Consider the following 21,802-nt stretch of genomic DNA (forward strand, 5'->3'; position numbering starts at 1 on the left):
TGGGAGCTGTTTATTCTGTGAGGCCCCTGCTTGCTGGTGGCCCTGCTCAGTCCCAGGCACAGGGTGACACCAGGAGGAACAACAGTGGCAGCGGCCAGCTCTCCAGCCTTGGAGTCAGCTCTTGCAGTAACTACCACAGCTCCCAGTCAGCAGGGGCCTGGATGCTCTGGATGCATGAGATGGAGGTGGGGGGTGGCACTGATCTGCACAGCTCAGGCCTGTCAGGCGGCAGGAGCGTCCTTACAGTCCTGTGTCCCCCTGGCCTCCGCCTGTCCTGGAGGTGTGCCGGATTCTGGCCTGTGTCCCCCGGCGCCCTTGGCTCTGGGGCCTGCACTGCTGGAATTGCTGTCCCGGGCCGCACAGAGCTGCCACCTGAGCTGCCGCCTGAGCTGCTCCCAGGGCCCCACTGGGCGCCAGCTCCAGCCCCTTAGGGAGCTCGGCGGCGGTGTGTGGCATGCTTCTCTGGGGCACAGGTCCTCTGTTGGTGACCCTGGGAGCCTGAGGGCATCACTGCCCATCCTGGGATCCTGCCCAAGTTCCCTGCGCGCGCCTTTCCATCCAGGAAGATTGGTGAAGCTCCTGCTTCTCTGGGACTGGGCTTTCCTGTCCTGGAGGCTCTTGCCACCCGGCCTTAGCCCGGCTCCTTGCAGGCCCCTCCCTCTTGAATGCGTTTTTATTTATTTATTTTTTCCCCTCTTCCTACCTTGATAGAAGCGCAAACTCTTCTCACTGTAGCATTCCAGCTGTTCTCTTTAAATCTCAGGCCGATTCGTAGGTTTTCAGGATGATTTGAAAGTTAACTACGGAAGTTGGTGGGGACAGGTTACTTGGGACCCTACTCTTCCAACATCTTGCCCCACCTCCTCCTCTTCTGATTTTTTTTTTTAATCTTCTGATGTTTTTTAAAGAGTTTTTTATTTGTCTTAAGTTTTTATCATGTTTGATTATGATGTGTCTAGACGTATCCTGTTTGGGATTTGCTCAATTTCTTATATCTACAAGTTAGTGTCTTTTACCACATTTGGGAGATTACAACCATTATTGCTTTAAAAATCTTATCAATGTCACACTCTTTCTCCTGTCTTCTGAGACTCTGAAAATTGTATGGTAGACTATTTTTGTTGCCCCACATAATCCTGAGGCTGTGTTCATCTTTTTAAATCTCCTCCTCCCCTGTTGTGTTCATATTGGATAATTTCCATTGCTCTTTCTTCAAGTTCACTCACTCTTTCCTCTGTCATCTTCATTCTGCTATTGAGTCTTGTCAGTGAGTGTTTTATGTCATCTTCATTCTGCTATTGAGTCTTGTCAGTGAGTGTTTTATTTTGGTTATTTTCAACTCTAAAATTCTTCTTTGTTTTTTCCTTTCATCTTCTTTCTTTGCTGATATTTTCTACTTTAAATTTTGTTCCAAGAGTGTAATTGTCACAAAAAAAGACTGTAATTGTCTTTCAAGCATTGTAATAGTAGTTGTTTTAAAGGTTTTTTTTTTTTTTTTTTTTTTCAGGTAATTCTAATATCTCTGCCGGCTTGGCCTGGGTCTATGATTGCCAGATTTAGCAAATGAAATACAGAGTACCCAGTTAAATTTGAATTTCAGATAAAGTATGGATATTTTAGTATAAGTATGTCCCCCCAATATATTTGTCATTTATCTGAAATTCAAATTTAACTGATCATCCTGTATTTTATCTGGCAACCTTACTTGGTTAAGTTTAAGCTATAAGTTCCAACTCACCTCTCTGGGCTGTGGTTGCAATGTCAATACAGTTTTTAAAAAATTTTTAATTTGAGAAATTGACAGTGGTTTCAAGCACAGGAACAACATAAGTATTGTTTTCTAGGACATGTTAAGCTGTACTGTAAGACTTTGGGATATTACAAGTCTTAAATATTTATTTATTATTGAAGTATAGTTGACACACAATATTAGATTAGTTTCAAGAGTATAACACAGTGATTCAACAACTCTAAATATTATTCTGTGGTCACCATAAGCATAGCTACCACCTGTCAGTATACCAACACTGTTACAATACTATTGATTGTGTTCTCTATGTTGTGCCTTTCATTCCTGTGACTTATTCATTCCATAACTAGAAACCTGTACCTCCCACTCCCCTTCACCCATTTTTGATCATTTCTCTCTCCTCTTCCCCTCTGGCAACCACTAGTTTGTTTTCCATATTTATGGGTCTGTTTCTGCTTTGTTTGTTTTGTTTTTTCACTTCCACATACAAGTGAAATCACATGATACTTGTCTTTCTCTGTCCGACACATTTACTTAGCATAGTGTCCTCTAGGTCCATCCATGTTGTCACAATCAATTGTTTTTTAAAACTTTGCTGTTGTCTCTGGATCTTCCTGGATCTGAGTCATTCATCTCAGTGATCAAAGTGATTAGCATGCTAACTGGGATGAGATCAATTTATGCTCAGACCAAGGGTGAGCTCCTCCTATCCCTCTGTCTCCCTTGTGCCTTTAGGTTCTCTTAGGTAGTCTTCATCTTGGTCTTCTGGCTGGAAACTGTGCGCATTACCATGAATGCTTGCCACTGGAAATTCAGAAGCATTTGAGGTGCTCTTCTTTGCTGCATTCCCTGGTTACTCTTGCTAGTTCACTCACTGAAAGGATGCAACACCTTTTAGTACTAAGGCAATACTCACCACATCCGTCCCTCTCTTTAATATGTCTTGAAGTCCAATGCTAATTTTGAAAGCCCTATAAGACTGTAAAAGTGGTGCATAAGAAGGAAATTCTGGCACATACTGCAATATGGGTAAACTTTGAAGACATTTTTATGCTAAGTGAAATAAGCTAGTCTCAAAAGGACAAATACTGTCACAAAGAAGTGATTCCACTTTTAGGTACCTAAAGGAGTCAAATTCATAGATACAGAAAGTAGAATGGTGGTTGCTAGTGACTAGGGGGAAGAAGGAATAGAGAGTTGTTATTTAATGGCTATGGAGTTTCAGTTTGGGAAGATAAAAAATTTCTGGAGATGGTTAATGGTGATGGTTGTGCAACAACATGAATGCAATTGGTGCCACTGAATTGTACAATTAAAAATTGTTAAAGTGGCAAATTTTATGTTATGTATATTTTATTGCAATTTTTAAAAAATGGCATAGCCTTTTAGCTACCCTCTCCATAGAGGCAAATCACCCCAGGTCAATACCTTATAATGTAAGTACTGTGATTTTTCTGATTTTACAGATGGTAGGCAGCTATAGGTTAATTATTTTGCTCAAAATTTTATAGCTTGTGAGAGAGTTAAGATCTGAACTCAAACAGCCCAACTTTAGATTCTGGGTTCTCATTTACTATACACTACTATTCACACTGTGAGGAAAGGATCCCAATCATTTCAAATATACCTAATGCCTAGGATAGAATATGGCACAGAGTAGGTATTAAATAGGAAATTTTCAGCATTATTCTATAGGAATTTATCTCAGAGCCTATCAAAATAATAATTGACATCCCAAATTTACAGTTTACATCTTTCATTGTGAACATGGGGCTGCAACCTATTACATTTTGCATCTCTGTCACCTGATATTTTCATACATATTAGAAGACCATTCAATGTGAATATTATGAATTAATATAAGAACAGGAACAGACAAGTACTTATTTAAAGTAGTTATCTTTCAGAATTGATGAAAAAAGAGTAGAACAAGGAAGTAATCATTTTGCTTGACTAAATTTAACATTTTTTTCCAGGCGATGTAAGTTTTTAAAATGTTCTACTTCCTTCTTAGTTGAACTTCCATTCTTTGTGATAAAATGAATTTATTGTGGCTCAACCAATTTGCAGTCCTCCTCTGGAAAAATTTTGTTTTAAAGGTAAGTGGAAGTGTCCATGGGAAATGGTTGTAATGGCTAACGAACCTGAAGGAGAAATTTTTAAATAACTTTTTCACTTCGTTTTAGTTTATGGATTTTATCTGGTTCCTTTTGTTCCATGGCTTAATGTCACAGTTCTAACTCTCTCAAGAGTACTGATAGGATAAACCAATAGAACAGATAATGAAATGTGGAAAAGGGTGAAAAAGACAGGCTAGAAAGCCATTTGTTTTATAGAATGGACCTGAGTAATATGTTTAAATTGTATACATGTATATGCACAAGAGTACAGATTCATGCACATGTACAGATACATAGATAGGCTCTTAGTTAATATAATCCTTTGGTTTCTTTTGCAGAAAAGGAAGGTGATTTCTTTAATTGTGGAAATCTTCATGACACTCTTCTTCTCTGGATTGATTTTGCTTCATCGCAGAGATGTAAAAAAAGAGTTCCAGAATGTTACTATTTACAGATCTCTTTTTGTCTTGTTCCCACCTCCTTTCCTCTATAACAGGAGTGTTGTATATGAAGTTGCATATGTACCTTCTCACAGTGATGTGGCAAAAAATATTACTGAGACTGTGATAATGAAGTTAAGACTCAATATTTCAGGTTAGAAACTGTGGTGTCTAAAATGTTTTTGTAACATAATTACTAATTTGTTTTTGAAAGGGCATGCTTCAGTGACCTTAAACTTGTACGTTAATCTCCTGAATATAACATTATGAACTCTGTCACATGATATCAAACATATTCCTGGCATAATCATAAACAAAATTAATATTTAAAATTAGATGATGGAATTATGTAATTGTAAATCTTCTTTGTCTCTGACTGCATTCTTAAACTAGGATGAGTACCTGATAGCATGCCAAAGGGACACAGCCTCAGGATGACTAGGGGTAGTTTCTTTTTATTTATTTTTAATTAGTTTTTAAAAATAGATTTTACTTATTCATTCATGAGAGACACGAAGAGAAAGGGAGAGACATAGGCAGAGGGAGAAGCCTGCTCCCTGTGGGGAGCTCAATATAGGACTCCATCCCAGGACCTCAGGATCATGACCTGAGCCGAAGGTGGATGCTCAACCACTGACCCACCCAGTCATCCCAAGGTAGTTTATTTTTAGATGCATGCATAAACTCTACCTTTAGATAATTAATTTTAAACATTTTAATGAAAATATTACTTGGGTATGGTATATGAATGCATTTGAAAAGAAGAGTAAAACCACGTAGAATTATGCCAAAATAATCCTTATCTCCTTACACTCACCTTCCTCTGCACCTAGTTTCTCTTTTCTGTCTCCAATGTTAAAAATACTGTCAGAATTTTGTAAGCACCTCTCCCATCTTGTCTCATGCTTTTACATGTGTGTGGGTTTATTCTGTTATATACTTAAACAATTACGTATTTAATTTTCTCCTTTTAAGTGCAGGGCTTTGAGATAGGAAGAGGAGAGTATATGCTATATATTTACTTTGCCATCTTAAAAAACTATCTTTAAAAAGGAAAATGTTCCTTATGTAACTTTTTTTTAAAGATTTTATTTTTTTTATTCATGAGAGACAGAAAGAGGGGGGTGTGGGCAGAAACACAGGCAGAGGTAGAAGCAAGCTCCATGCAGGAGCCTGATGTGGGACTCGATCCTGGGATCCCAGGATCACACCCTGGGCTGAAGGCAGGCGCTAAACCGCTGAGCCACCCAGGGATCCCCATTCCTTATGTAACTTAATGCAAAATTCCTATGGATTTTTAATGATAGAAACCATGAATCTCCAAAGAACTTTGGTGTTTGTGATGGGCTGAAAGTTACTTTTAAGTATCCCTTTATATGGAGGTGGGGGATAGAAGACAGGCTGCTGTTTCTGCTGCTTTTATGAAAATCTAAGAAACATTGTTATTCTGTCATATTGAAGTCTTCATGAGAAAGTGTGTCTGAAGACTGAAGTAGAGATCTGATGGGTTGAAAGTCCATGGTGGCATTTATTAATTAATGTCTTGTATAGTAAAGTGCTAATTTAAAGGGAAGGAAGCTGAGAAATTTTCCTACTCTTGATTGAGCCTGATTACCTTGTTTTAGTTTCTGTTGAACCAACTCTTTAGCAAAATAGCTCAGTGGATATGAAAGGGTATGTGTAAAAGTCTTCATTTGGAAAATTCCCACATTCAGATTTTACTTCCACTGAAGAATTATAACTTTTAAAAACAAACTAAAAGCTTTTATTTTTAAAAAGATTTTGTTTATTTATTTGAGAGAGAGCGCGCAAGTGCATGCATCGTGAGGGGAGGGGCAGAGGAAGAAGCAGACTCCCATGACCCCTGGGATCCTGATCTGAGCCTGATACTTAACTGACTGAGCCACCTAGCCGCTCCTAGAAGATTTTAATATATCAGTTCAAGTTCAGATAGTATAATATCTGAATAGTATAGTACAGTGTATTTGCTATTAGCATAATTATGATTAGAAATCTGGTATTGGGTAAGACTTTGATAATGGTGCTTGATAACTGACTTGGTTTAATCAATACATGTAATAATGTCTGTTAAAATCTTTGGTAAAGAATTCTTGAGGATTATACAGTGCTTTACTTTTAGCATAATGATTTGGGCCCCTGTCCACATACACACATTTGATTTTGAAAAATCTCAAACCTATAGAGAAAATGCAAATAAACTGCGATTCAGAAAATAACATTTGCCACATTTGCTTTTTTATTCACTCTCCATACACACACTTATGTACATATATATATGTATGCACATATATAATATGTATATAAGTATGTAAAACATATAAGAATATATATAAAATTACTGGATTTTTTTAAACCATTAAGAATAACTTGCATTCATCATGACATGTCACCTTCAAATGCTATATCTCTTAATAAGGACATTCTCCAACATAACCTTTACAAAAGTTATACCCAAGAATTTAAAAATTGATACAATGATGTATTGTCCTAATGAGGTTCTTTAGAGCTTTTTTTCTCTCTTTTTTTGGAATCCAGGATCCAGTTAGAGATTTTATTGAAAAGATTTTATTTATTTATTTATTTATTTATTTATTTATTTATTTATTTGAGGGAGAAAGAGAGAGAATCTCAAGGAGACTCTGCTCATTGAGCACAGAGCCTGACTTGGGGCCTGATCCCATGACCCAAGATCATTGAGCTAAAACCAAGAGTTGGATGCTCAACTGTCTGAGCCATCCAGATGTTCTCCAGTTACAGATTTTTAAATATTCATTGGGGTTGGCAAACTTATGTAAAGGGCCAGTTAATAAATATATTAGGTTTTAAGAGCTATATAGATGACTATAAAATACTTTTTAAGGAGCCCTTTATAGATGTAAAAACCATCCATAACTCACAAGCCCATACCAAAACAGACTGTGGGATAGATTTGACCTGCACCAGCCCGTAATTTGCTGACCTCTGACTTAGAATACTTTCTTAGACTATTTTATTGTTTTGGTTTTAATGACACTGATATTTTTAAAAGACTAGGCCAATTATTTTGCAGAAGGCTTCTTAATTTCTATTTGATTGTTTCTTTACATTTAGTTTCAATTTGATCATTTGTGTTGGAAATATTGCATCTTTCATATAGGATCTTCTTAGTGAATATCTTTTGGAAGCATATTTACCAGTTTGTTCCTCAGTTGGTTATATTTGCTCATTTTAGTAAAATGGATTTCCACCAGACTTTCCATTGTCAAGGCAGATATCCTCTTTGTAGTTAATAAGGAATCTGTAATTTTAGGCCAGAGCATTTTCAGCACCCTAGAAGCTTCCATGTGCCAGGTTGCAATTTTGACTCCCTCAAATTTAACTACTATTTTAACATCTTAAGACCATAGATTAGTTTTGCCTACTTTTCACCTTATGTAAATGGAACTATTCACTATGTCCCATTATAGTATTCTGTATTATATATGGATATATTATATAGTTTGTGTTTATGTTTCATTAGCATTATATTTGTAAGAGTAATCCAAATTGTGTGAGATCATAAATAACTAATTTTCTTTTTTTTAATAAAATAACTTTTTATTGGTGTTCAATTTACCAACATACAGAATAACACCCAGTGCTCATCCCGTCAAGTGCCCCCTCAGTGCCCATCACCCACTCACCCCCACCCCCCGCCCTCCTCCCCTTCCACCACCCCTAGTTCGTTTCCCAGAGTTAGGAGTCTTTTTTTTTTTTTTTTTTTTTTTCAGAGTTAGGAGTCTTTATGTTCTGTCTCCCTTTCTGATATTTCCCACACATTTCTTCTCCTTTCCCTTATATTCCCTCTCACTATTATTTATATTCCCCAAATGAATGAGAACATACAATGTTTGTCCTTCTCTGGGCCTGGGGTTTCCTGTCCTAGAAGCTCTCCATGCCTGCTTTAGCCTGGCTCCTGGCGGTGCCCCTGCCCCACTTGATTCTCTTTTATTTTATTTTTTCCATCTTCCTACCTTGCTAGAACTGAAAACCCTTCTCTCTAGCTTTGCGGCTGTTCTCTCTTTAAATCTCAGGTTGAATTCGTAGGTGTTCAGAATAGTTTGAAAGTTATCTAGGTAAGTTGTTGGAGCCAGGTGAGGTGAGGACCCTACTCCTCCACCATCCTGCTCCACCTCTATAAGCACCCCTTGATGGACATATATACACGTTTCTGTTTGGTATATAGTGAAATTTTTGAGTCATTGGGGATGTAACTAGATTTATAGAAATGTATGAGTTTCAGTTCCATATCGTCACCAACACTGGGTATGTTTTATCTTTTGACAGGAAGTGACCGATAAAGGGATTCTTTTCTTGTTCCCTGTCTCTGGAGAAAAATTTTCAATATATCACCGTTGAGCAATGTATTTGTTATATGTTGTTTTTAGATGTTCTGTATCAGATTGAAATTAATATCCTTCAATTCCTAGTTTCCTAAAATTTTGTTTTAAATCATGAATTAATGTTAAATTTTGTCAAATGCCTTTTCTGTGTCTGTTGAGATGGTCATGTGGTTTTTCTTATTTTTGTTAATACAATGATTTTTCAACTATTGAATCTATTTACTTGAGTTTATTATATATGAATTTAATTTGCTTATATTTTGTTAAGAAATATTACATGCATGTTTAAGACATTAGTCTATTCTGAATAGACTAATTCAGTCTGAATTCCATAAGTTATTGAAAGTATATTTCTTAATTTCTAAGCAGTTGGAGTTTTTCTAGTTATATTTTTGTTTGGATTTGGCTTAATTGCATTATGTGTAGAGAACATATCTGAATGATGTAATCATTTGATGATTATGATTTTTTTTGATGATGATTTTTTATTATAAAATTGTCCCAGATTTAGCCAGCAGATTTTGTGTTTTGTTTGTTTGTTTTTTTAAAGAAATGTTCTTTGGATGCATGTTTGTCGGCTTTTGAGCTCTTTCACTTTCTAACAGAACTAGCTGTTCAGGCTGAACACCTTGTATTTTCTCTGCCCCAGAACTAGATTCAATCAATGAAGCAGTCTTAATTCCTTTTTTTAGAGATGGTGTTATGGAACTGAGATATGGGAAAAACAAGACAAAAAGAGAGAGAGAGAGAGAGAGAGAATCTTCCTGTTGTGCCCAAGATTGTGAATCTGAGAAACCACCAAGGAGCCGACACCGATGCAAACACATGAGGGTTTATTTACAAGCTCGAGCTTGGGTCCAAGTATACCCGACACAGTGGAGCAGGGACTTGGACCCTGAGGCTAAAAGGCAGCAGCTTTATAGGGGCCAATGGGATTGTAACACACATAGAAAGTTGCACAGTCATGTTGGTCCACACACAGGTGGCCAATTGAATCACAATTTACCCTATAGTGACCATTTGAACTGGCCTATCACTCTGGTCAGAATTGGCGCGCAGTTTTGGCAGGCACAAGGCGGGGTTACATTGTTATGAGCCGATTTCTGGTAAGGGTGTGCTCAGCAGCTTGACTAGGGTGGGGGAGCACCTTAAGCAATAAGCAGGTCATGTGGGGGTCATATAGGAGATGGCGGGTGTAGCACAAAATGGAGTTAGTCCTGCTCTGCTTGTCCAGGGGTAGGGGAGTTTTGTTAAATTTCCTGGGTCCCACACTTCCTTTTGCTATCAAAGTCCCTTCTAGAAGGCACCACTAGGAAGGTCTACACTTAAACCCCCATTTCAACTGGGTCAGCATTGGCTTCCTTTTTACTTGTCCCCTCAGGGCCTGATACATATTTGTAAATGTGTTCTGTGTGTTTGCTTCCTCACAATGAAACATAGGGAAAGAAAGTACTGGGTATACTCATTACTACTGGAGTGTCTTTGCTTCTAGACTCTTTTAGCGGACAGATGTAGGATTTTTTTTTGAAATCATGTTTATTTTGATACTGTCAATGCCAGTCCAACAATATTGGCCTCTTGTTTTCCTTCTCCCATTACATATTTGTACCTCTTTTCTCTCACAGAGCCCTAGATCCTAGTAGCATTGATACACTCATTTGCCCAATCTTACAAAGGTGTTTCAGAATTACTTACATTACACCTTACTACCCAGCACACTTAGAAGATTTCTTTGCAGTTCTTTTTCTTCTTAGACTTTATTCAACTAGGAGTGTATGTCAACATATTGTACCTAAAATTTACTTAGGTTAATACTTTTTCTTTCTTTCTGTGTTTTATGGTATTAATATCTGTTTAGGATTCACTTATTAAGTTTTAGTTGTTATACCCCTCTAATTGATTTAATTTTATTTTTGAATATGTAAAAGATTAACAACAAACAAAAATCAAACCTGTATTAAAATGTATAATTAGAGAGCTGACATTACTTCCATGATTCCTTCTAACCTGTTCTCATTCACTCTCTATTGGGTAACCAATACTGTTAGTGTCTGATTTATTCTTTTTGTGTTTCTTTTGGCAAAAATAATGTTTCTACATGTATGCATGTATTTCTGGGTGTGTGTGTGAGTCTGTGTGTCTCTGTATTTTCTCATATATTCCTTATTTTCTTATATAAGAGTGTACTATATGTACTCTTCTATAGTTTGGTTTTTCTTTCTAGTAATATAGTGGAATGAAACTCTCTCTTTTTTTTAAGTAGTCTCCTCACTCAGTGTGGAGCACATACAGGGCTGGAACTCACAATTCTGAGATCCAGACCTGAGTTGAAATCAAGAATTGGACATTTAAACAACTGAGCCACCCAGATGCTCCAAAAGCACATCTTTTAATACACCTTATTATTCACCCATTCACCCATTGTGTTTCCATATAAATTTTAGAATTGGCTTGTAATTTTTTATAAAAATTGTTTGGATAATTACTAGACTTACATTGACTCTATATGTTAATTTTTACAGAAAAGACATCTTTACAGTATGGATCCTTGAACATACTATATAACTTTATTTTTGAAATTTCCATAACTAGTTATGTTTTCTTATGGAGAGACTATCCAAGACTTTCCTACCCTGTTTACATTGGAAATATTGTAATTCTTAAGAAAAAACTTGGGATGCCTGGGTGGCTCAATGGTTAAGCGTCTGCCTTCAGTACAGGGTGTGATCCTGGAGTCCCAGGATCCAGTCCCACCCACATTGGGTCCCTGCATGGACCCTGCCTCTCCCTCTGCCTATGTCTTTGCCTTTCTCTCTCTCTCTGTGTCTCTCATGAATAAATAAATAAAATTTAAAAAAGAAAAAACTTTATAGTTATTTAAGTTACCTGTATGTGTGTGGTTGTGTGTGTGTCATTTTGTATGTTTTTAAAATTTTGTAGTTTAATTTGTGAATGAGAAAATTAACTACTTTTATTCTATGACAATTGTTTTCTACAATTTATTCTACAATATTTTTTGAAATACACTTTCTACAGAAATAATTTTGTCACTTATTTCCCCTCAAAATTAACTTTTTAAAAGATTTTTTATTTATTTACTCATAGAGACCCACACACAGAGAGAGGCAGAGACACAGGCAGAGGGAGAAGCAGGCTCCATGCAGAGAGCCTGACATGGGCCTCGATCCAGGGTCTCCAGGATCAGGCCCTGGGCTGCAGGCGGCGCTAAACCGCTGAGCCACCGGGGCTGCCCTCCTCAAAATTTTTTAATCACTAGATTTCAAAACACAATTGAAAAGTTCCCTCGTCCCAGTTTACTTTAATATACCTTAATATATAGTTGTTGTAATGATTATTGTTTCTAATATGTTCCAACTTCTATAAAATGCAAGAATTCTTGTGTACCCCAGATATAAATTAAGATTTGTAATGTCAATGTTTGAGTAATAATGTTTTAAAAAGTATAATGTTATGATAGGGTTATGGTATTCATGGTACAGATAGGGGATAATCATTAGACATTCTGTGTTTATGTGATGACTTACTGAGATTTTCTCTCTACAGTTCGAGGCTTTTCTTCAGAAGCAGAGTTTGAGAAGTATGTTGAGTTTGAAAAGAAGCCTGAGGTTCGTGTGCTGGCTGCTATTGTATTTGATCATGACTTCAAAAATAGACATGACAGTTTGCCACTTAAGGTAAGAAAGTTTTATCTAAAACTTTATATGTTAGGTTTCAGAGATTTAATGAGATATAGGTAATGTCCTCGTTTTATAAATGGGGAAAACTAATTTGCCCAAGTTCCTAACAACCAGTATATAACGGAACAGGGATTTTTATTTTATTTTAATACATGGTTTAATACCTGTGCTTTTAACTGTTACATTATACTGATGTATAGCATGAGGAGAAAACTGTATCTGCTGCCTGATTGCCTTATATTCAGAAAATAGAGTAACAGGAGCTTTAGTAAGGATGCTCCCTTAACACTCTCCCTGGCTAGGCAGATGCTTCCGGTCTTGCAAATGGTGAAGAAAATAAGAATATAGCTAGGTAAAAAAGAAGGGTAGCAATGCCTGTTATCTGTTTAAATACCTTCTGGAGTTTCAGATAGTGCATATCTATAATTAGATATTTAAACTTTTTAATGAGCTAACTTTAGCTCATTAAAGTAATTGCCATTTTAACTTGGTATCTGAAGTGAAGTTTTTAACAAAGCTATTATTTTATGAAAGTTAAAGGCAAAACCAAAAACAGCTCACTCACCCATGTCTGAATGTATTTTAGGCTGAGGTATCTCCCTTTCCTGGGACTGTGAACTCTAGAAGGAGCTTTTCTGACTTTGTATTAGAACAATCCACCTGCTGCTTATTTTTGTTCTGGTGAATGCCTCCTTCCTACTTTTTTGTACTTTGTGTCATGTTTTAATATATTTGTTTTATGTCTCCAAAGAGGTAATTGCTTTAACTTTCAGAATTCTTGATTATTACTGGTCGCATGTCTGGAAACTTCTGTAACCCACCAGTAATAACTCATTTGGAGGCCCTTCAAATATTAAAGTTTGGCCTTTAAGAAGTAGAGTAGAGGTTCCAATATGAAAGACTTCTTTGTTTTGAGTGAATTACCTAGTTTCTCTTCTGAATCTCTAGTATCAGCTTTTAGGATTTTCCAGGTTGTGTCCAAATTAGGAGAGACGTGGAGGAAGACTCTGATAACATCCCTTAAGGGGAGAAAATGGACAGTGTTTGAACTTGGTAACTTGGTGTATCTCTTTACCACATGCTAGAGATGAGCTTCCCAGGGTTGAGGGAAATGATGAACCTATAGTATCTATGCACAGAGCCAAATCCTACATTTAGGATACAAGTGTTTGCTAATGGAAGGAAGAAAGAAAAAGGAAGATCATTGGTCGGATAGTAGGTAGCCTTTCTTTCTATCCATCCTCTCCTCACTTTTCCCAGCTGTGCCTACCTGTACTAAATTACTGCCTCAAAAGTATATGCTGAATATGATGCAGGTTCATTGGTATATGTAGAGTCTCTGGCTTGAATTTCAGATAACTTTGGTGTAATACAAGCTTTGTTTTTGTTGATGACTCATTGTGTGTAGCATTTAGAATGGATACCTGACAAGATTCCCCACGTTATTTCCCCAGATGCCAGTTCTCTTTTTCCACAGCTTATCAAACAAAATGTCTTATCTGTTTTCTGAGTTGATGACCTCTCATGCCCATCCTACCCCTAAAACCAACTCTTTGGTAATTTAGCTGATTTTCCTGAGCAAGGCATATCTCTACCATAGATACCACAGTGATCTACTAAAAACACAAAAAAGATCATGTCACTATGGTTGTTTAAAAAAACTTCAGGAGTTCTCCATGAAGGTCCTTTGTGTGGAATACATGGTCATCAGTGACCTGTTTACTGAATAGCTCTTCAGCTTTATGTTGCCTCTTCTCCCTTTGAACTTCATGCTAGCAATATTGAACCTGTAGTAGTTTGTACTGTGTGATCTCCTGCTTCTCTGGTTTTGATCATGTTATCCTCTTTCCTTTTGGTTCTGCCTATCTCTCATTTTTGGGGGTAACTCATTAATAATTTCTATAAAACTCTTGCTGTAGCTACCTATATAAAGTCTCCCCTTCTCTCTTCTCTGCTCCCTGAACACCTGGCCAGTTCCTTGAGGTAGAGAATTGTGTGTTAATAGTATTTAAGCATCCTGTAGCTATTTAAAATGTTTTTGAATAACTGGGTTATGTGAATGTTTGCCTAGACTCAGTGCACTTGCCTGTTCCTTCTCATCCTCCTGACTTCTCTGTTCTGCCTCTACAGACCTTTGGCAACTGTAACCTCTTGCTTTGTCAGGCTACTCAGATCTACTGTAACCCTGAAATTGGCTTAGCTCTCTAGATATATCATTTTTTTCATGTAATACTTAAAATATGCAACATTTTACACTTAAATTGTATTATCCCTACTTTTACTATGTCTGGGCTTTTCACTTTTCTGTTACTCACTTTTAGAAGAGAGAGATAATCTTTACCATAATTGACTAGCATAATAGGAAAGGAAATTAATAGAACTGTTTGAGATCTCACTGAGTTTGCAGGCCAGTTGTGGGTGTGGAAAAATACATTCATAATAAACAAGGTACCACTATATTGGTGTCTTTGTAACTCAGAGGCAAAATGCATGAAGATGATAAAGTAGAGATATAAATTTACTTGATTTCAAACTTTGTGATTATGGCACATGAGGCTTGCTGTTTGTCCCTTGTATTAGTGATACTGTCATTTCTTATCATTTAGAATCCTGAATTGCTCACTCCATCCTCAAAACACAATTTTTAACTTTGCATTTTCTTTTCCTTTCACTGCTCATACTTGCTTTTCAGTACTCATTGGTCAAACACGTTGTTTGTTTTCTATTTTTTTTTCCCTAGGTAAAATATCATCTGCGTCTTGGTGCAGGTACTGAGAGACCTTCAGCTTTGCAAAGCTTCGTAAATGGATGGAATACACATCTTCTCTTTCCAAACACACCTTCTCTAGGACCCAGGAACCCTTTTGAGGATGATGGGGGAAGTCCAAGTGAGCAGTCCTCCAGCATATTTAAATTATTATTTTGGTTGCAAGCTAGAAATCATATCAACATGTGTGAATTATTTTTTTTCCAGTGAGTGAGAAAGTTTATTGATTGTGGCAGTACATATCTAAAATTGAGTTTTTATTGTAAAAACAGGCATATAGAAAGCCTCATACCTTTGAAAAATATCTTTCTGTTACTGTAGATCATTTCCTTAACCTTATCAGTGGGTATTCTTGCATTTATATAGTTGTAGTTAGTAAATGTTGGCTCTGTTGACTTAATAGACACATCTTCATATGCTAACATTGCCTGCGTATTTATGGTTCTAAATTATTATTATTTTTTAATTTAAATTTTGTTTAGTTAACATGCAGTGCAATATTGGTTTCTGGAATAGAATTCAGTAAATCATCAGTTACATACAACACACTGTGCTCATCACGTCAAGTGCCTTCTTTAATACCCATCACCCATCTAGCCCATCGCCCACCCACCTTCCCTCTGTTTGTTCTCTATCCTAAAGAGTCTCATATGGCTTGTTTCCCTTTCTTTTTTTTCCCCTTACCATATGCTCATCTGTTTTCTTTCTTATATTCCACGTATGAGTGAGATCGTATGGTATTTATCTTTCTCTGGCAGACTTATTTCATTTAGCATAATACACTCTAGCTTCATCCATGTCACTGCAAATGTCAAGATTTTATTCTTTTTGATGACTGTGAGTAATCCATTGTGTGTGTGTGTGTGTGTGTATGTGTGTGTCTATACATATATTTCTTTATTCATTTATCAGTCAGTGGACATTTGGGCTCTCTCCCTAGTTTGGCTATTGTTGATAATGCTACTATAAACATTGGCCCGCATGTACCCTGTTGAATCTGTATTTTTGATCCTTTGGGTAAATACCTAGTAGTGCAATTGCTGGATCATAGGGTAGTGCTATTTTTAACTTTTTAAGGAACCTCCAGATTGTTCTCCAGAGTGGCTGCTCCAGTTTGCATTCCCACCACAGTACAAGAGGGTTCCCTTTTCTCCACATCCTTGCCAACACCTGTTGTTTCTTGGGTTGTTAATTTTAGCCCTCCTGACAGGCATGAAGTGGCATGTCATTATGGTTTTCAAGTGTATTTCTGTGATGCCTAGTGATATTGAGCATCTTTTCGTGTGTCTGTTAGCCATCTGGATTTTTTCTTTGGAAAAGTGTCCATTCATATCTGCCCATTTCTTGACTGGATTACTTGTGTTTTGGATGTTAAGTTTGGTAAGTTCTTAGTAGATTTTGGATACTAACTCTTTATTGATATGTCATTTGCAAATATCTTCTCCCATTCCATAGCCTGGCTTTTAGTTTTGTTGATTGTTTCCTTTGCTGTGCACAAGCTTTTTATCTTGATGAAGTCTTAGAAGTTCATTTTTGCTTTTGTTTCCTTTCCTCTAGAGACATGTCTAATAAAAAGTTGCTATGGCTAAGGTCAAAGAAGTTTCTGCCCATGTTCTCTAGGATTTTGATGGTTTCCTGCTTCACATTGAAGTCTTTCATCCATTTGAATTTATTTTTGTGTATGGCATAAGAAAGTGGTCCAGTTTTATAATTCTGCATGTGGCTGTCCAGTTTTCCCAACTACATTTATTGAAGAGACTGTATTTTTTCGATTGGATATTCTTTTTCTGCTTTGTTGGAGGAACTTGACCATATAGTTTTGGGTCTGTTTTGAGGTTCTCTGTTCTGTTTCATTGATCTGTGTGTCTGTTTTTGTGCCAGCATCATACTGTCTTGATGACTACAGCTTTGTAATATTGCTTGAAATCTGGAATTGTGATACCTCCAGTTTTTTTCTTTTTCATAATTGCTTTGATTATTCAGAATCTTTTGTGGCTCCATAGAAATTTTAGGATTGTTTTGTCTTAGCTCTGTGAAAAATGCTGGTAGTGTTTTGATAGGGATTGCATGAAACGTATAGATTGCTTTGGGTAGTGTAGACATTTTAACAATATGTGTTCTTCCAGGGCATGAACGTGGGATCCTTTTCCATTTCTTTGTGTTCTCTTCAATTTCTTTCATAAGTGTTCTATAGTTTTCAGAGTATAGATCTTTTACTTTTTTAGTTAGATTTATTCCTAGATATCTTACTGTTTTTGGTACAATTGCAAATGGGATTAATTCTTTGATTTCTTTTTTTGCTGCTTTGTTATTGTATAGAAGTACAACAGACTTCTGCACATTGATTTTGTATCCTGCAACTTCGCTGAAATCATATATGAATTCTAGTAATTTTTTGGTGGAGTCTTTTGGGTTTTCTACATAGAGTATCATGTTGTCTATAAATAGTGAAAGCTTGCCTTCTTCCTTGCTAGTTTGGATGCCTTTAATTCTTTTTGTTGTCTGATTGCTGAGGCTAAGACTTCTGGTACTATGTTAAATAGTAATGGTGAGAGTAGACATCCTTATCATGTGCCTGATCATAGAGTAAAGGCTCTCAGTGTTTCCCCATTGAGAATGATCTTAGCTGTGGCTCTTTCATATATGACCTTTATGATGTTAAGATATGTTCCATTTATCCCTACTTTGTTGAGGGTTTTTGTCAAGAAAAGATGCTTTTTTTTTTTTGCATCTATTAAGAGGATCATATGGTTCTTATCCTTTCTTTTATTAATATGGTGTTTCATGTGTGTTAATGTTGAACCACTCTTGCAGCCCAGGAATAAATCCCACTTGATCATGGTGAATAATTCTTTTAATGTGCTTTTGAATTTGATTTCCTAGTATTTTATTGAGATATTTTGCATCCATATTCATCAGGGATATTTTCCTGTAATTCTCCTTTTTTAGTGGGATCTTTGTCTGGTTTTGGAATAATGCTGGCCTCATAGATAGAGTTTGGAAATTTTCCTGCCCTTTCTACTTTTTGGAACAGTTTGGGGAGAATATTTATTAACTCTTCTTAAATGTTTGGTAGAATTCCTCCAGGAAAGCCATCTGGCCCTAGACTTTTTGTTTGTTGGTAGATTTTTGATTATTTGATTTTTGATTCATTGATTCAGTTTCTTTGCTTGTTATGGGTCCATTAAAATTTTCTATTTCTTCCTGTTTCAGTTTTGGTAATTTGTAGATTTGAAGAAATTTGTTCATTTCTTCCTTGCTGAGTTTGTTGGCATATAATTTTTCATAGTATTCTGTTACAATTGTTTGTATTTCTGTGGTATTAGTTGTTATCTGTCCTCTTTCATTCATTCATGATTTTATCTCTTTGGGTCCTTTCTTTTATCTTTTTGATAAATCTGGCTATGTGTTCATCAATTTTATTAATTCTTTTGAAGAATTACTTCTTGGGATGCTTGGGTGGCTCAGTGGTTTAGCATCTGCCTTTGGCTCAGGTCATGATCCCAGGGTGCTGGGATCAAGTCCTGCATCAGACTCCCCAAAGGGAGCCTGCTTCTCCCTCTGCCTATGTCTCTGCCTCTCTCTGTGTATCTCCCATGAATAAATAAATAAGATCTTTAAAAAAGAATTATTTTTTTGAAGAACCAGCTCTTAGTTTCGTTATCCTGAAGGCTCTTAATTTTATTAATTTTTTGTTTCTATATCATTTATTTCTGCTCTAATCTTTATTATTTCCCTCTTTTGCTGGCTGTAGACTTTATTTGCTGTTTTTTTCTAGCTCCTTTAGGTGTTAGATTAGGTTGTATATTTGAGACTTTTCTTGCTTCTTGAGTTAGGTTTATTGTAATATATTTCCCTTTAGGACTACCTTTGCTCCACCACAAAGGTTTTGGTCTGTTGTGTTTTCATTTTATTTGCTTTCATGTATTTTTTTAAATTTCTTCCTTAATTTCCTGGCTAACTCATTCATTCTGTAGTAGGATGTTCTTTAACCTCCATGTATTTGTGGTCTTTCCAGTTTTTTCTTATGGTTGACTTCAAGTTTCATAGCATTGTGGTTAAATTATTCTTTTTGGTTGATGAATGAGTTTTACTTATGCAATGATAATTTAAAATTCCTTTTTAATTGTATAAAGTACCTTGAAGGAAAAAATAAATGATAAGGGCTTTGAACTAACTAACAATCTTGAGAAGTTATCTTTAGGAAATCATTCAACAGCAGAAAAGAACTATGTGCAATTTAACTGTTAGCAACAAAAATTGGCAATAATCAAAACAGTGTATAATAAGTAATGGGTAAGAATATGAGGATATATTGGTTTGACAACTATTGTGTAGTCATTAAAAATAATCCTTACCAGGCCTAGTAAATAGAGAATCACATATATAGAATTGTAGCTATGAGAAGTATGTATGAAGGGGCACCTGAGTGGCTTAATGGTTGGGTGTCTGCCTTTGGCTCAGGTCATGAGCTCTGGGTCCTGGGATTGAGTCCTGCTTCAGGCTACCCCACAGGGAGCCTGTTTCTCTACCTATGTCTCTGCCTCTCTCTTTGTGTCTCTCATGAATGAATGAATGAATGAATGAATGAATAAATCTTTAAAAAGAAAAAAGTATGTATGAATCTGTACAAATATTGGGATGGCTGTTCAAAAATGAAAATAGCTAAGTTACAGTGATGGGATTGGTTGTGTGTTGTTTTGTCATCTTATCAAAAACATTTTGAATATTTTTCCAAGCAAAAGTTAAAAAGGAGTCTGGCCTCTCTTACAATTAATCTACAGCAACCGAAATGTAATTTATGAGAGTAAGTTCATTAAAAATATCTTTTCTTGGTATAAAAAGAGTAATTTAAAATCAGAAGAGTTGGTCGTATAAAAATAAAAATAAAAAAAACCTCCCCAACTATTGAGTGACACTGCATAGCAAATTAATATTTAAAAATTCGTATGAGGGAACATTCTTTGATTAAAGTATGGTGACTGGGAGTTAGGTGACTTGATGTTTTTTTGTTCTGGCTATTAATCAGTAGCTTTATGATCCTAAACACTTTGGGTTAAGTTTATTCATCTGAGAAATGAACGTTTGGACTAGGTCACCCTTTAGGTCCCTTTCAACATGAAGATTCTATGTTAATTATTAGGACTTTAGCTGATTTAATCAGTTGAGGATAGGTGGTAGGAAAGAATATCAGAATTAGCTCAGTGAAATTTAAAAGTTAGACTTTTTTATTGTAATAAGAACACTTAACATGAAATACACCTTCTTAACTTTTTACGTGCCCGATACATTATTAATTACAGCCATGTTGTTGTGCAACAGATCTCAAACATTTAATGTTGCAGATCTGAAATGCTACCCAATAAACAATTCCTAATTTTTCCTTTCCTCCAGCCTCTGGAAACCAAGATTCTACTTGGTGTTTCTGTTAAATGCCCAATATAAGTGTAATCACACATTACTTGTCTTATTGTGCATAATGTCCTCAGGGTGCATCCATGTTGTAGCATATGACAGAATTTCTCTCTTTTTAAAGGTTGAATGATATTCCACTGTATGTATACACCACATTTTGTTTATCCATTCACCTATGGAGGGACATAAGTTACTTTCTCCTCTTGGCTATTGTGAATAATGCTGCAGTGAACATGAGTGCAAATTATCTCTCTGAGATTCTTTCTTCAGTTCTTTTGGATATATGCCAAGAAGTGGGATTGCTGGATCATATGGTGGTTATTTTTAGTATTTTGAGGAATCCTCCATACTGTGTACCGTTTTATATTCCTACCAACAGAGTACAAGGTTACAATTTCTTTAAATCCTCACTTGTTTTCTGCTTTTTTTGTTTTGTTTTGTTTTGTTTTGGTAGACTATCCCAACAGTTGCACACTGATAGCTCATTGTGATTTGGATATGCATTTCCCTGATGATTAGTGAAGTTGAATGTTTTTTTCATATGTTTTTTGACCATTTGGGTGTTTTCTTTGGAGAAATGTCTATTCAAGTCATTTGCCCATTTTTTAATAGGCTTATTTTTGTTGTTGAGTTAGAGGAGTTCTTTATATATTCTTTTTTAAAAGATATATTTATTTAATTTTAATTTTTTAAAAGATTTTTTATTTGAGAGAGAGAGAGCAAAAGCGTGAGTATGCAAGTGAATACAAGCAGGGAGAGAGGCAGAAGGAGATGGAGAAAGAGACTCCCTGTTGAGCTAGGAGCCCAACAAGGGCTTCAGTCCCAGGACCCTAAGATCATGACCTGAGCTGAAGGCAGATGCTTAACTGAGCCACCCAGGTGCTCCAAGATTTATTTATTTATTTGAGAGTGAGGGAAAAAGTGTGTGTGAGAGGGGGGAGGGGCAGAAAGAGAGAGAGAACCCTCAAGAAGATTACCCCCTTTGTGCAGAGTCCCTCATGGAGCTGGATCCTAGGACCCCAAAATCATGACCTGAACCAAAATCAACAGTCTGATGCCTAACCAACTGAGCCACCCAAGTGTGCCCTCTTTATATATTCTGGATATTAACCTTATATCAGTTATATGGTTTGTGAATAATTCCTCCCATTCCATAGGTTGCCTTTTCACTCTATTGTTTCCTTTGCTGTGTAGAAGCTTTTAAGTTTGAAGTTATCTCATTTGTCTATT

General features: G+C 36.3%; 1 protein-coding gene across 18 annotated transcripts in view; it reads left to right on the plus strand.

The window, feature by feature from the left end:
- Positions 1–21,802, plus strand: part of LOC140638546 (phospholipid-transporting ATPase ABCA3-like) — a 191,204-nt gene that overhangs the window by 12,320 nt on the left and 157,082 nt on the right. For 15 of the 18 annotated variants that reach the window (XR_012035571.1, XM_072836105.1, XM_072836109.1 and 12 more), the window contains exons 2-5: positions 3,765–3,849; positions 4,209–4,464; positions 12,257–12,387; positions 15,131–15,278. Coding sequence is in view for 17 of the 18 variants with exons in the window: in XM_072836105.1 (XP_072692206.1) it covers positions 3,790–3,849; positions 4,209–4,464; positions 12,257–12,387; positions 15,131–15,278 (595 nt within the window). In the remaining variant the exon portion in view is untranslated. Of the gene's footprint in view, positions 1–3,726; positions 3,850–4,208; positions 4,465–12,256; positions 12,388–15,130; positions 15,279–21,802 lie in introns of those variants that run through there. The other 3 variants (XM_072836098.1, XM_072836099.1, XM_072836108.1) reach the window with 2 other exon arrangements.

Source organism: Canis lupus, chromosome 8, assembly GCF_048164855.1.
Source record: "Canis lupus baileyi chromosome 8, mCanLup2.hap1, whole genome shotgun sequence".
Taxonomy (NCBI): domain Eukaryota; kingdom Metazoa; phylum Chordata; class Mammalia; order Carnivora; family Canidae; genus Canis; species Canis lupus.